This window comes from Orcinus orca, chromosome 7 (assembly GCF_937001465.1).
Source record: "Orcinus orca chromosome 7, mOrcOrc1.1, whole genome shotgun sequence".
In the NCBI taxonomy this organism is placed as follows: Eukaryota; Metazoa; Chordata; class Mammalia; order Artiodactyla; family Delphinidae; genus Orcinus; species Orcinus orca.
Genome location: NC_064565.1, coordinates 76,303,309 through 76,320,361, shown reverse-complemented (window position 1 = coordinate 76,320,361; position 17,053 = coordinate 76,303,309). Strand labels below are relative to the sequence as shown.

The window sequence follows — 17,053 nt, the reverse complement described above, 5'->3', positions numbered from 1 at the left end:
GATTATAGATACTCTTTGTAGTCTTTAAAGCAAGAAAGATTATTTCCAATTGCTAATCAAATCTTATCTACATCAGAAATGTTTTCTTTACCATAATTCCAAAAGATACATGTACCACAATGTTCACTGCAGCACTATTTACAATAAACAGGACATGCAAGCAACCTAAATGTCCAACGACAGATGAATGGATAAAGATGTGGTACATATATATAATGGAATATTACTCAGCCATAACAAGGAACGAAATTGAGTTATTTGTAATAAGGTGGTTGGATCTAGAGTCTGTCATACAGAGTAAAGTAAGTCAGAACGAGAAAGACAAATACTGTATGCTAATGCACACATAAGGGATCTAAAAAAACAGTACTGATGAACCTAGTGGCAGGGCAGGAATAAAGATGCAGACGTAGAGAACGGACTTGAGAACACAGGGGTGAAGGGGAAGCTAGGATGAAGTGAGAGTGGCATTGACATATATACACTACCAAATGTAAAATGGATGGCTAGTGGGAAGCAGCCGCATAGCACAGGGAGATCAGCTCGATGCTGTGTGACGACCTAGAGGGGTGGAATAGGGAGGGTGGGAGGGAAGCTCAAGAGGGAGGGGATATATGTATACATATAGCTGATTCACTTTGCTGTATAGTAGAAACTAACACAACACTGTAAAGTAATTATATTCCAATAAAGATATATTTAAAAAAATGTTTTTCTTGCCTATACCCTTTTCTACATGCTCTGTGCAACTGCTTGGACTACTGAACCAGCTTCTTCTGTTACACAACTACTACACATAATTTGGTTCATTCTCCAACTGCCATGAGAATTATCGTATCCTGTGAGTCTCCTACTAAATGTCCTTATTATGTTCCCGTTAACCACTTGGCAAGCAGTCCATATTCCCATGTAAAGTCCATAAGATCCCCTAGAATCTAGACCCAAGCAACCTTTCCAGCCTCATCTATTTTCCTATACCGGCTTTCTCTGACCTCTCATGACTCCTTGATCTGGCACGTGCTTTGAATGCTTTTGCCCACTAAGTCTTTCTCAAGAACCAGTTCTAAAGCCACCTCCTCTGAAAATTCTTTTTGAATTCAACCAGTTTAATGACTGCTTCCAGATTACTTATATTCTTAATACTGTTTATAGAAATCTTTCAGATCAGTCTTTCTGATCAGCTCTTTAATCGTGGATCTCTGAGGCAATCACTACATACTCCCATATTTAACTTTACAGAAAAGGTTATTTGCAAATCAAGCTGCTACTGCTTTATACAATATTTGATTTCAGCTTTTCTTCTTTATTCGAACTGAATATATCACCTTTCTATTACATTTTGTTTTTCAAGAGACTTTTCTTCTCCAAATTGACTCTTACTTCTCCCTAACACATTTTTTTTGCAGTACGCAGGCCTCTCACTGCTGCAGCCTCTCCCGTTGCGGAGCACAGGCTCCAGACGCGCAGGCTCAGCGGCCATGGCTCACAGACCCAGCCGCTCCACGGCATGTGGGATCTTCCCGGACCGGGGCACAAACCCACGTCCCCTGCATTGGCAGGCGGACTCTCAACCACTGCGCCACCAGGGAAGCCCTCCCTAACACATTTTAAAGGGAGCTACCCCAACCACCTCTTCTACAATGCAACTCCATCCTCTACATGGTTCTCTAGTTGTTCTTTTTTTCAGATCAAGACCAATAATGGATAGAAAATCTAGACATAAAATCAATAAGGAAACAAAGGACTTGAACAACAGTATAGACCAAATAGACCTAATAGACATATATATAGAACATTCCACCCAACAGGAGCAGAATACACATTCTTCCCAAGCTCACTTGGCTTTTTCTCCAGGATAAATCATATGTTAGGTCACGATACAAGTATTAACAAATTTAAAAAGATTGAAACATACCAAGTATTTTTTCTGACCACAATGCAATGAAGCTAAAAATCAATAGCAAAAGGAAAACCAGAAAATTCACAATATGTGGAAATTAAACAACATACTCTTGACCAACCACTAGGTCAAAGAAGAAATAAAAAAGGAAATTATAAAATGCCTTGAGATAAAGGAAAATGAAAATACAACATACCAAAACTTATGGGTGCAGCAAAAGCAATACTAAGAGGGAAGTTCACAGAAAAATCACCTACATTAAAAAGGAAAGATGTCAAACAACCTAACTATATACCTCAAAGACCTAGAAAAAGGGCAACAAACTAAGTCCAAAGTTAGCAGAAGGAAAAAAATAAAGATTAGAGTAGAAAATAAATAAACAAAATAGAGAAAAAAAACAGAAAAAGAAATCAACAAAAATAAGAGTTGGTTTTTTGAAATGGGACAAAACAAACCGTTATTAGCTAGAATAACAAAAATAGATCCAAATAAATAATATTAGAAGTGAAGAGATACTACAACTAATGCCACAGAATAAAAATAATCATGACAGACAACATGAACAATTACATGTCAATAAACTGGATAACCTACAAGAAGGGTTCAATTCCTAAAAACATACAACCTACGAAGATTAAGTTATGAAAGAAAAGTCTGAAGAAACTTATAACTAGTATGAAGTTTGAATCAGTAATCAAAATCCTTCCAACAAAAAAAATCCTAAGACCAGATGGCTTCACTGGTGAGTTCTACCAAACATTTAAAGGAGAATTAACACCAATCCTTCTCAAACTCTTCCTAAAAACTGAGAAAGAAGAAACACTTCCAACTCATTTTATGAAGCCAGCATTTTCCTGATACCAAAGGCAGAGAAGAATACTATGAGAAAATCAAACTACAGGCCAATATCCCTGATGAATACAGATGCAAATATTCTCAACAAAACACTAGAAATCAAACCAACAGCATATTAAAAAGATCATACACCATGGTCAAATGGGATTTATCTCTAGGATGTAAGGATGGTTCAACATATCCATTTAAATTAATGTGATACACCACATTAACAAAATAAAAGATAAAAATCACATGATCGTCTCAATAGATGCAGAAAAAATATCTGACAAAACTGAACAACCTTTCACAATTAAAAACTTTCAGCAGGGGCTTCCCTGGTGGCGCAGTGGTTGAGAGTCTGCCTGCCAATGCAGGGGACACGGGTTCGTGCCCTGGTCTGGGAAGATCCCACATGCCGCAGAGCAGCTGGGCCCGTGAGCCACGTCCGCTGAGCCTGCGCATCCGGAGCCTGTGCTCCGCAACGGGAGAGGCCACAACAGTGAGAGGTCCGCGTACCGCAAAAAACAAAAAAACCAAAACTTTCAGCTAACTAGGAATAGAAGGAAGGTAACTCAACATAATAAAAGCCATCTAGAAAAAGCCCATCATATTCAACAGTGAAAAACTGAAAGCTTTTCCTCTAAGATCAGTAACAAGGTAAGAATGCCCATACTTGCCACTTCTATTCATTATAGTTCTGAAAGTCCTAGCCAAGCAATTATGCAAGAAAAAGAAATAAAAGGGATCTAAATGAGAAAGGAAGAAGTGAAATTGTCCCTGTTTGCAGATAAGATCCTATTTCTAGAAAACCCTAAAGACTCCATAAAAAACCCGTTAGAACTAATAAATTCAATGAAGTTGCAGGATACAAAATTAATACAAAGATCAGTTGTATGTCTATATACTAACAATGAACTACCTGAAAAGGAAATTAGAAAAACAACCTTATTTACAATAGCACCAAAAAGAATAAAATACTTAGAAATAAATCTAAGGAGGTGAAAGACTTGTATGATGACACTGATGAAAAAAATTAAAGATGACACAAGTGGAAAGGCATCCTGTGTTCATGGGTTGGAAGACTTAACATTGTTAAAATTTCTATACTACTCAAGTGATCTACAGATTCAGTGCAATCCCTATTTAAAAAAAAAACAAAAAACCCAATGGCATTCTTTATGGAAATAGAAAAACACAATTCTAAAACTCATATGGAGCTATAATAGAGCATGAAGAGCCAAATAAATCCTGATAAAGAACAAAGTTAGAGGCATGACAGTTCCTGAGGTTGAAATATATTATAATATACTGTAGTATTTGATTACTACAATAATCAAAACAATATGGCACTGGCATACAGACAGACATAAATACCAACAGAAAAGAATAGAGAGCCTAGAAAAAGATCCATGCATATATGATCAACTGATGTCCGATAAGGGTGCCAAAACTACACAATGAGGAAAGGATAGTCTCTTCAATAAATAGTGTTGGGAAAACTGGATATCAACATGCAAAAGAATGAAGTTGGACCCTTATCTTACACCACACACAAAAATCAATTCAAAGTAGATTAAAGACTTAAATATAACACCTGAAACTGTAAAACTAGAAGACAACATACAAGAAAAGCTTTATGACACTCGTCTTGGCAATGATTTCTTGGATAATACACCAAAAGGACAAGCAACAAAAACAAAAATAGGCAAGTGGGACTACATCAAACTAAAAAGCTTCTGCACAGCAAAGGAAGCAATCAATGAAGTGAAAAGGCAACCTATGAAATGGGAGAAGATATTTACAAACCATATATCTGACAATTAATTTCCAGAACATATAAGACACTCCTACAACTCAAAAACCGAAAAACTAATAACCCAACAAAAAATGGGCTAAAGACCTGAATAGACATTTCTCCAAAGAAGAAATACAAATGGTCAACAGGTATATAAAAAAATGCTCAGTATAAAATGCAAATCAAAAAGCACAATGAGATATCACCTCACACCTGTCAGGATGGCTACTGAAAAGACAAGTGTTGGTAACTATGTGGAGAAACGGGAACCCTTGTATACTATTTGTGGGGATACAAAATGGTGTAGCTGCTGCAGAAAACAGCATGGAGATACCCCAAAATATTAAAAATAGAACTATCAAATGATCCAGCAATCCTACATCTGAGTATTTTCCAAAATAATTGAAAGCAAACTCTCAAAGAGATACTAGCACTCCCATGCAGCGCTATCTACAATGGCCAAGATGTGGAAACAACCTAAATGTCCACTGATGGATGAATGGATAAAGAAAATGTACTATATACATACAATGAAATATTATTCAGGCTTAAGAAAGAAGGAAATTCTACAACATGTGACAACATGAATGATCATAAGGACCATTATGCCAAGTGAAATAAACTAGTCATAGAAAGACAAATACTGCATCATTCCACTTATATGAGGCATCTAAAATAGACAAATTCATAGAATCAAAGAGTCAAAATGGTGGTTAACAGGGACTGGGGGGACAGGGAAATAGGAAGTTACTAATAAACAGGCATAAAGTTTCAGCTAGGGTTAGTAAGTTCTAGAGATCTGCTGTACACCATACCGCTAGTCAACAATACTATATGGTACACTTAAACTATTTGTTAAGTGTGCAGATCTCATGTTAAGTGTTCTTAACACAATAATATTTAGAAAAGAAAAAAGACGACCAAACCTACAGATTTTGAATTGCCAACACTCCTACAATCAGCTGGCTCTCTGGTCCTTAACTGATGGCAATTCTCTTCCCATACACCCTATTCAGGCAAATATGCCAACAATTACCTTATGGTTCTTTTTTTTAAATTTCTAATTTTGTCCTTTTATTAAAAAAAACAAGCAACAAGTTTTAAGGCTAACAAATAATATACAGCCTGGAGTTGATTAGCTTTTCTTTCTTAATTGATTAGTTAACAAAAACTTTCTACTGATGAGGTAACAATAACTTCACTTTAAAAGTTTGGTTTGATTCTATTAGGTTCTTTCTGGAGTGAAATCAAAATTATTGCGGAGTAATTCATGAAGGTACTACATATAAGAGGAGAAAGACAGATGCACCCATCCAAGAATAAAAAAGGCATGTATACAGTATTATCATTTGCCTAGGCATTAAGTTAACTAAATCAGGTATCCTCACATCTTTTCTGTTCTTCATTTTCTATGTGCAGTCAATCAGTCTCATTGATTCTTCCTTATAATAGCAATCACACTGTTTTCTATGCTCAATCTGCTTACCCTATTCAGACCCATAGTGCCTGAACGTTTGTTACAGCTTCCTAACTAATGTCACCATTTATAGCCTCCTATAATTTCTCCCAGCACACTACTACCAAACTAACTGTCTGAGGTAACACCCTGATCAAGTCACTTCCCTACTCCCAATTTTCTATTTAAAAAGAAAAAATCAGCCTAGCATTAAAGACCCTTTATAATCTAGCCTCAAATTGTCTTTCAGGATTTATCTTCCTGTATTCCTTTATATAAAATACTTACTCACCTAAACTGACTTATTCACTGCCTCTAAATGTGCTCTGTACTTTCCTACCTACATCTTTTATATTCATACTATTCCTCTACCTAGAATGATCTTGGTCCATTTATCTATATCAGCAAATTACACTGTAATAGAATTAGCCTATGACCCACCCACTTGTGGAGTTCTAGGTGAAATCACTTTTACAGGTTGTTCCTACTTCACTGCCAAGTGAAGTAACACCCACCTGCCAAGTGGCTAAAGTCAGCCGTCCCTCTTCTGTGACTTCCTAGGAGCCCTCCAGAAAAAAAGGGAAATGTCTCGAGTATAAAAGCTGATACTTGCTGTTTTCCCACCTCTCTTTTCCAGTTGCTATTTCTGATTCTAGTGACACCATTTACCACTGTATCTTTGGTGCTTTAATACCTATGTTCACAATCCCATATGGGCTAGTGCCACCAATGTGATAAGAGTACTCCTGTCCTCCATGCTCTCAATCCTTGATCACACTCATTATTTTAACACATATTTTTTGAGTACCTACGTGAAGTACTACCATCGACTAGGGACACATCGGTGAAAAAATAGTCAAAAATGCTTCCACTCATGGAAATTATATTCCAGAGGAGGAGAGAGAGACAATAAATTAAGATAAGTACAACAGGGCTTCCCTGGTGGCGCAGTGGTTGAGAGTCCACCCGCTGATGCAGGGGACACGGGTTCGTGCCCGGGTCCAGGAAGATCCCACATGCCGCAGAGCGGCTGGGCCCGTGAGCCATGGCCGCTGAGCCTGTGCATCCGGAGCTTGTGCTCCACAACGGGAGAGGCCACAACAGTGAGAGGCCAGTGTACCGCAAAAAAAAAAAAAAAAAAAAAAAAAACATGAGTAAAAGGCTAAAAGATGCAAAGTAGAATAAAATGAACAAAGGGAATAACATGAATGTAAGGCATACAGATTATAAACTACCACTTATTTATCTTTAGTTTATAATCTAATAAATGTGTCCCTTCCTTCTCATTCTTGGTCATCATTCTTCCAGACTTCAAAAATAAATAAATTCATCCCAATAAGCCTTAACATTCATGTCACATGTAAGTGGGATAGGTAGAAAGCCATTCCTTAAATTACTTCTCTCTCTCTTTTGTAAGAGACAGATCAGACCTTCTTATGTCAATAATATCCAATTCAGCTTTTTTTTTTTTTTTTTGCGGTACACGGACCTCTCACTGTTGTGGCCTCTCCCGTTGTGGAGCACAGGCTCCGGACGCACAGGCTCAGCGGCCATGGCTCACGGGCCCAGCTGCTCCGCGGCATGTGGGATCTTCCCGGACCAGGGCACAAACCCGTGTCCCCTGCATCAGCAGGTGGACTCTCAACCACTGCGCCACCAGGGAAGCCCTCCAATTCAGCTTTTGCAGTAACAGCAGGACTCTAATTATCAAGACAGGATTAAATTCAAAACAATTTTTTAAAATACAAATGATATTTTAAGCAAAGGAAAATCACAAAAATCCACAAGTATGAAGTATGAAAGTATCCCTTATCTGAAATCACATATTTACCATTATGTTCTAAACTAGTGGTCTATAAAATTACTCATGCACTTATGAAAGAGCTAATACTACTAAGTGGGTTTCAGATATCACCACATTGAGAAAAACTTCTAATTCTGGGAAATAGCTACTTTATAAATGAAAATATATGTAGCAGGACCTCACAGGGATTCAGTTACAAAACAAAAGTTGAAGACTGTAGTGCTCATCTAAGAAATGGCTCTAGCATTTCTCCAAACAAAATCTACTTTAAATAAAGTCACTGAATCTACTTGTAAATTATTTCTCTTTGGCTGTCTCATTATTCAATATGCTTTCAAGGAACATGGTGATGAAAGAAGAAAAATACCTCTTTCTAACATAACCATACTGGCAAGAACATCAACATTATCAGTATTCAAAGAATGTCTTGGCAGGTTAAACCTTCATAAAGAAGGAACACTATCTAATCCAAGATGTCAAAATAGCAATAGTACTTCTCATATTATGTGCAATATGATTGTTTGTTTCTAATGTAGAAAAAAATTTCAAAAAAAGAAGAGACAACAATATTGCCATCTTTAAATTTTAAGCTAAGGCAAAAAAATTCCTCAGAAAAGCACATAAAGAATGACAAACATAAGCATGTTTGTAAGAGCAGAGCAGGACTCAATGTTCAAAGAGATTTATGATAATGTGTCAATGCTATTTTAGGACATTTAACAATATAACATTTGAGGCACAACAGCACTATTAATAAATAGAAGAGTGAAAAAATAATTTATACTAAAAGAAAAAAGCTTGAAAATATAATTGAGTCCATGATTTCCTTGTGTAATAATAGCTAATACTTAATTTTACTATAAAACTTTTGATAATCTTACATTACTTGCATGGTATAACACTCTCCAGGATTTGAACTGCAAATGAAATTACTGAAGACCACTGAGAGACCTGCGTTTGCTCAGTATAAGTTCAGATACAGTGTCTTCCAAAAATTATAAAATACAGTGTATTAAAAAATACTACTTTCCAGTTTCAAAAGAAAATGCCTACACTGATGATCTTACACAGGTTGGGATAATAATATAAACTTATTCAAAGCTTAGAAGATATATATTTGACTTTAAATATGCATCTCCATTACACAGGGCAATAATATTCTTCTGTTTTCTCTTAAAACTTTTCTCTTTGGTTGTAGTCACTTTTCTTTTATAAAAATGTAGCTCCTGTCTTCATGTTTTACCTTTTTCCATTTGTTTTCCCTTCGTGATCACTGTTTCTTCTGCCCTTAATATTTTCTTAACTTGGGTAATTCAACTTTTAATGACTAAATGTCCTTTGGATCAAGAGGTCATAGGGTTATTTATATTAACAGGATGAGTCTCTATCTATCAACATCCTGAGGAATCCTAGCATGATAGAGCTGGAAGGGATCTCAAGGTATCATTTGGTTGAGCTCTATGCCAGCAGGAACAGGTGGCTGACTATTCTTAATGTTTTTCTTTATTTTTTTAAGATGACCAAAGATTTTGATCATAAATATTCCACCATAACTTGGTTTAATATGGAATCTTCTTAATAACAAGTAAAAAGACATGGAGTGGAAAGAAAACTGGATGAAAAAGGGTTCTGACCTCAGTAGTATTACTTACTGTAAAATAGAAAACAATTCCTTAGATCATTCTGAGCTTCAAGTTCCCCATACAAATAGAGATAAGGCTGTCTAACCCACAAGGTTATGGTAAGTGCTCTGAAACCTGGAAAAGAACTACACAAATGTAATGTAGTATTAAAATGGGAAGACAAAACAGTAGAGTGTGAAGAACCTATACTCTGTAGGCAGGTAAAGTTTTGAAACCCATCTCAACAATTTACCAGCTGTGCAACACTGAGCAGAGTATCAAACCTCTGAGTTCAGAGGACAACTGCAAATTGATATAATGTCTACCTCACCTGGCTGTTGCTGTGGATATAGGAGTTTTACACACCTAGCATAGGCCCTGGCATTGTGTACACTCTTAATAAACGTTAACTCTCTACTCCCCATCAGGTTTCCAAACTTCTGCTGTGTGGTTCTACTCACCTTACATTAAATATTTTGAAGTGCATGTGTGGAATTTTATGAAAAACAACAATCAGAAGATATGTAAACCTTTCTTTCCCCTAAGATTCATCAAGCAACAGGAGGAATTCCTTATCAGCCCTGCTTTGAAAAATGGAAAGAAATGAGGTAGAGTTTCCTTTAAAAACTTAACAAAAAACTCTTCCAAAGAAGAAACAGTTAAGAATAGAAGGTGGAAAATGTTACTAAATTGTGAATTCTTTAAAGGAAAAGAACAAGTCTTACTCATCGTCATATTTAGGAAGCAAACATTTCTTGGATGGAAAAGTCTCTTGGTAGAATCACCTATCTTAGAAATTAAGAAATAAAAGGTTCAATCAGATTTCACATAGGCACAAGGTAACAAAGTAAAGATGCTCTTTAAACAATAAAGAAAATGCTAAACAAATGTGGACAAATTTTGAAAGAAGACTCTTTACATATCTAACTGATTTAGATAAAATATATTGTCCCTTTATTATATCATATACCAAAAATGTCCTGTAGAAACTACAATAATGCTTACCTTGTTATGTACAAAAACAATCCTTACATCAGGTTTAAGTATACCATAGTTTATGAGGAGATCTTGGACCTTTTTTATTTCCTCTTTACATTTTTTAGCAGTTGAGTAAAATTGCTTTCTTACAGGTAGATTCTTAAACAATCGTAAAGCAGTTACAGTTGTACCTGTTGGCAGATAAGAGGAAAGCATATTTAGATGTGGAAGGAACTTCACAGATCTTCAAATCCACATACAATCAGTAATTAATCCCTTTTATCACTGAAGGCCAGTCCTCTTCAAACTGTGGGAACACAAAGAAGGCTCAACCTTGCAAGCTATTCTGATCCCTTGCTAGGCTCTCCTATTTGTAACAGGTCTGACCTGCTAAGTATGATCTCTTCTATGTGATCTAAACAAGAATAATCTTATTTCTACCACTGCAGAGAAACATGGGCTTACTAGAATGTACAGTATCTTAAGAAAGCTGCTGATATTCAAACTACCTGGTGATGATGCTTATTCTGCACTTTGAAATACATAGGTGGTATAAGGCTAACAGCATATGTGATAACCTTAATTATTCAATTAAAAATTCTTATCTGATGCTCAACATCACTAATTATCAGAGAAATGTAAATCAAAGCTACAATGAGGTTATCACCTCATACTGGTCAGAATGGCCATCATTAAAAAGTCTACAAATAATAAATACTGGAGAGGGTATGGAGAAAAAAGAACCCTCTTACACTGTTGTGGGAATGTAAATTGGTACAGCCACTATGGAAAACAGTATGGAGGTTCCTTAAAAAAAAGTTACCATATGATCCGGCAATCCCACTCCTGGACATATAGCTGGAGAAAATTCTAATTCAGAAAGAAACATGCACCCCAAAGTTCACAGCAGCACTACTGACAACAGCCAAGACATGGAAGCACTCTAAATGTCCACTGACACATGAATGGATAAAGATGTGGTATATGTATACAGCAGACTATTACTCAGCCATAAAATAGAAATAATGCCATTTGCAGCAACACGGACAGACCTAGAGATTATCACACTAAGTGAAAAAAGTCAGACAGAGAAAGTCAAATACCGTATGATATCACTTATATGTGGAATTTAAAATATGATATAAATGAACTTATCTACAAAACAGAAACAGACTCATAGACATAGAAAACAAATTTACGGTTACCAAAGGAGAAAGGGCAGGAGGGAGGGATAAACTAGGAGTTTGGAATTAGCAGGTACAAACTACTATATATAAAACACGTAGGGCTTCCCTGGTGGCGCAGTGGTTGAGAGTCTGCCTGCCGATGCAGGGGACACGGGTTCGTGCCCCGGTCCGGGAAGATCCCACATGCCACGGAGCGGCTGGCCCCGTGAGCCATGGCCGTTGAGCCTGCGCGTCCGGAGCCTGTGCTCCGCAACGGGAGAGGCCACAACAGTGAGAGGCCTACGTACCGCAGAAAGAAAAAAAAAAAAAAACACGTAAACAACAAGGTCCTACTGTATAGCACAGGGAACTATATTCAATATCTTATAATAACCTATAATGGAAAAAATATGAAAAATAATATATATATGTAAAACTGAATCACTTTGTTGTACACCAGACACTAAGACAACATTGTAAATCAACTATACTTCAAATTAAAAAAAAATTCTTATCTGAAATAATAATAATTGCCTGGTTTAATTTACCTCATCTCCTGAACAACAACAAATACGCAAAACACAGGATAATCTAACAAAAGGATTTTTTTAACTTTGAACTTATTTAACTAAAAAGTTGAGGGGTGGGATCAAGATAGCAGAGAAAGAGGATACAGAGCTCACTTCCCCTCTAACACATCATAAATACAACTACTCGTAGAGCAATTCTTACTGAAAACAAACTGGAGACTGGCATTAAGACTCTTATACAACCAAATGTGTAAGAAAGATGCACATGAAATCAAGCAGGAGGGGAAGAGAAGCAAGTCTGTGTAATCCCCCTCCTCTTCTTGGAGGAGGCACAGATGCGGAGGGAGTACACAGGCTCAGAGATCCTCCCTGAGGAGTGAGCGGTTTGAACCACTTACTGGGCACCCCATCCATGGGGTCCAAAACCAGGAAGATGAGTCGCTTCAGGTGGTTTGAAAACCAGCAGGACTGACAGTGGGGCTATAAGAAACCTAGACTCCACTCATGAAGAGCACGCACATGCTTGCTTACTCCTGAAATAAGGCAGAGGAAGGAGATTAAAACTGCCCAGGTCTCTGGCCTGTTTCCCACTACCACCCCAGCACATACCTCAGACAAGCTGAGCATCCACTCTGGCCTGGGCTCATTCTGTGGCACAGCTCCACACTGTGACAAGGGCTGCCACAGCCAAAGGGAGTGCACAGTTGTAGGGGATGGGGCTGGCTTGGACCTGGGGCAGCATCCCAATGGGGTAGGGGCAATCATTGCTGGCACTTGCAAAGGAAGTGGATTGGGAATAGTCCAGAACTCTGGTGCCAGGACAGCCATGGTGCATGCCTAGTCCACACTGAGCATTGGCCCTGGTCCCTCTTGCTCTGCAGCATAGCTCCACATTAGGGCAAGGGCTGTCCTGGCTGAAAAGAATGCACAATTGTAGAGGGTGAAGCCGGCTCAGGCCCGATGCAGCATCTGAGCAGGGTTGAAGTCAGCCTCTGTTGGTGCTCCTGGAGAGAGTAGATCAAGAGTAGTATGGAATTCTAACTGGTGCCAGGACCACCACAGCCTGCACCCCAACCCATGAGAAGCACCCACACCAGCCTCTCTTGCTCCAGCTCCCCTTAAGGGCAAGTGTGCCAATGCTGGGAGGGGAGAGCACACACTTATAGGGAAGAGAGCCAGCTCAGACCTGACCCTCAGACCTTCTATTCCAGCAACATGGGACCTGATCCCATCCCCAATAGGGTGGTATTGGCCACTGAGCAGAGGAGAAGCCCCAGCTCACACGTGACTCTGGTTCTAGCCCATCTATCTCTAGCCCTACTCCCCAACCAAGGTGAAAGTTGTCACTACTCCATAGGGGAAGATGTAACTCATGCTCATATAAAATCCAGCTCTCCCACCAAAGGCACCTGGCACACACAGACAGTATAGGGATGCTCCCAGACAAGGATGCCACTACAAGGCCAAGATAAGTAACTGTTTCACCAAATTCCATAGAGACAGAAAAAGTTAAGCAAAATAAGAAGACAGAGGAATTTGTTTCAAATGAAAGAACAAGAGAAAACCCATGAAAAAAACAACTAATGACACAGGTAAATAATTTACTAGATAGAGTTCAAAGCATTAGTAATAAGAATGCTAACTGAACTAGGGAAAAGAACAGATGAACAAAGTGAGAACTTTAACAAGGAACTAAAAAGAAACAAAAAAGAACCAGTCAGAACTGAATACAATAACTGAAACAAAAAACATAGTGGAAAGAATTAACAGTAGACTTGGTGATACAGGAAGAACGCATAAGTGATCTGGAATGTGAATAATGGAAATCACCCAATCAGGACAATGAAAAGAAAAACAAATTTTAAAAAATGAGAAGAGTTTAAGGGACCTCTGGGACAACATCAAGCATACTAACATTTGCTTTGTAGGGGTCCAAGGAAAAGACAGAGAGAAAAGGGGTTGAAAATATATTTGATGAAATTATGGCTGAAACCTTCCCAAACCTGAAGAAGGAAAGAGATATCCAAATACAGGAAGCATAGAGGGTCCCAAACAGACCCACATCAAGACATATCATAATTAAAATAGAAAGATTAAAGATAAAGGGAGAATTCTAAAGGCAACAAAACCCCCCCACAAAGAGTCATATATAAGGGAACCCTCATAAGGCCATCATTTGATTCTTCTGCAGAATCTTTGCAAGCCATCAGGGAGTGGCATGATATATATAAAGTGCTGAAAGGAAAAAACCTACAACCTAGGGTATACTACCCAGCAAGATTACCATTTAGAATTGAAGGAGAGATAAAGAACTTCTCAGACAAGCAAAAACTAAGAGTTCATCAATAATAAAATGACTTTAAAAGATATGTTAAAAGGTCTTCTCTAAGAAAAAGAAAAGGCTACAACAAGAAGTAATAATCTGTTGGAAAGTAAAATCCCACTATTAAAAACAAATATAGGTAACTCCCTGGCAGTCCAGTGGTTAGGACTCAAAGCTTTCACTGCTGAGGGCCCCGGTTCAACTCCTGGTCGGGCCTGGGTTCAACCCCTGGTTGGAGAACTCAGATCCCACAAGCCGCATAGCACAGCCAAAAAAAAAAGCAAAAACCAATATATAGTAAAGGTTGTCCATCAACCACTTAAATATGCATGGTACTATGAAGATTAAAAGACAAAAAATTGTAAAATTAACTATAACTACAATACAGTTAATGGATAAAAATGAAGATGTAAAATATGACATCAAAAACACAAAATGTGGGAGAAGGGAGGAAAAAAATGTAGATCTTTTATAATGTGTTTGAACTTAAAGGACTACCAGTTTTAAACAAGTAGATACAGTTATAGGTCAACATATATGAACCCCACGGTAACCATAAATCAAAAACTACAATAGAGGGAGTACCCTGGTGGCTTAGTAGTTAGGATTCCAGGCTTTCACTGCCATGACCCAGGTTCGATTCCTGGCCAGGGAACAGATCCTGCAAGCGGCATGCGCAGCCAAAAAAAAAAAAAAAAAAAAAACGATTCACAAAAACTAGAGAAAGGAAGACAAGCATACCACTAAAGAAAATCATCAAATCATAAGGAAAGAACCTAAAAGAAGACTGAGAAAATATACGGAAACAACCAGACGATAAGTAACAAAATCGCAATAAGTACGTACCTATCAATAATTACTTTAAATGTCAATGAACTAAATGCTCCAAGCAAAAGACACAGGGTAGGGTCTTCCCTGGTAGTGCAGTGGTTAAGAATCCGCCTGCCAATGCAGGGGACACGGGTTCGAGCCCTGGTCCAGGAAGATCCCACATGCCGTGGAGCAATTAAGCCCATGTGCCACAACTGCTGAGCCCACATGCTGCAACTACTGAAGTCCATGTGCCTAGAGCCCATGCTCCGCAACGAGAGGCCACCACAATGAGAAGCCCACGCACCGCAACAAACAGCAGTTCCCGCTCGCCGCAACTAGAGAAAGCCCGCGCGTAGCGATGAAGACCCAAGACTTAATAGATACCTACAGGACATTCCATCCAAAACAGCAGAATACACATTCTTTTCAAGTGCACACAGAATGTTCTCCATGCTAGAGATCACAGGCTAGACCACAAAACAATTCTCAAAAATTTAAGAGAACAGGGCTTCCCTGGTGGGGAAGTGGTTGAGAGTCCGCCTGCCGATGCAGGGGGCGCGGGTTCATGCCCTGGTCTGGGAGGATCCCCCATGCTGCAGAGCGGCTGGGCCCATGAGCCATGGCCGCTGGGCCTGCGCATCCGGAGCCTGTGCTCCGCAATGGGAGAGGCCACAACAGTGAGAGGCCTGCGTACAGCAATAAAAAATAAAAATAAATAAAAATAAATTGAAAAAAATTTGAGAACAGAAATTACACCAAGTATTTTTTCTGACCACAACAGTATGAAACTAGAAATCAATTACAGAAAGAAAAGTGGGAAAAACACAAACACGTGGAGACTAAACCACATGCTACTAAAAAACTGATGGGTCAATGAAGAAACTAAAAAGGAAATTAGAAAATACCTTGAGACAAATGAAAAAAAAACCACACCTTTACAAAATCTATCACATGCAGCAAAAGCAGTTCTCAGACAGAAGTTTATAGCAATCCAGGCCTACCTCAAGAAATAAGAAAAATCTCAAATAAACAACCTAAACTACCATCTAAAGGAATTAGGAAAAAAAGAACAAGCACAGCCCAAATCAGCATAAGGAATGAAATAATAATGATCAGAGAGGAAATAAAGAGTCCAAGAAAACAATAAAAAAGATCAATGAAATCAAGAGCTGGTTTTTTAAAAATATAAACAAAATGGATAAGCCTTTAACCAGGTTCATCAAGAAAAAGAGAATCCAAATAAACAAAACAAGAAAATGAAAGAAGAGAAATAACAACCAATATCACAAAGATACGAAAAAATCTTAAGAAAATACTATAAACTGTCATATGCCCACAAATTGGACAACCTACAAGAAATGGATAAATTTCTAGAAATATAATGTTCCAAGACTGAAGCAGGAAAAAATAGACAATCTGAACAAACTGATCACTAGCAGTGAAACTGATTTTATAATAAAAAACTCCCAGTAAACAAAAGCCCAGGACCAGAGAAGCTCACATGGGAATTCTACCAAACATATAAAGCAGAAATAATACCTATCCTCTCAAACTATTCCAAAAAATTGAAGAGGAAGGAACGCTCCCAAATTCATCCTATAAGGCCTCCATTAACCAGATACCAAAACCAAAGACACTACAAAAATAAAATCACAGGCCAATATCTCTGATGAGCATAGATGCAAAAATCCTCAACAAAAGATTAGCAAACCAAATTCAACAATATATAGAAAAGGATCATACACCATGATGAAGTGGGATTTATTCCAGGGATGCAAGGATGGTCTGACATCTGTAGATCAATCAATCTGATACACTATATTAACAAA

General features: G+C 38.0%; 1 protein-coding gene across 9 annotated transcripts in view; it reads right to left on the bottom strand.

Annotated features, from left to right (window-relative positions):
* PMS1 (PMS1 homolog 1, mismatch repair system component) overlaps nucleotides 1-17,053 on the bottom strand; it is a 596,068-nt gene that overhangs the window by 549,552 nt on the left and 29,463 nt on the right. For 7 of the 9 annotated variants that reach the window (XR_004475256.2, XM_049712131.1, XM_049712133.1 and 4 more), the window contains one exon: nucleotides 10,420-10,583. Coding sequence is in view for 8 of the 9 variants with exons in the window: in XM_049712131.1 (XP_049568088.1) it covers nucleotides 10,420-10,583 (164 nt within the window). In the remaining variant the exon portion in view is untranslated. The other 2 variants (XM_049712132.1, XM_033400272.2) reach the window with 2 other exon arrangements.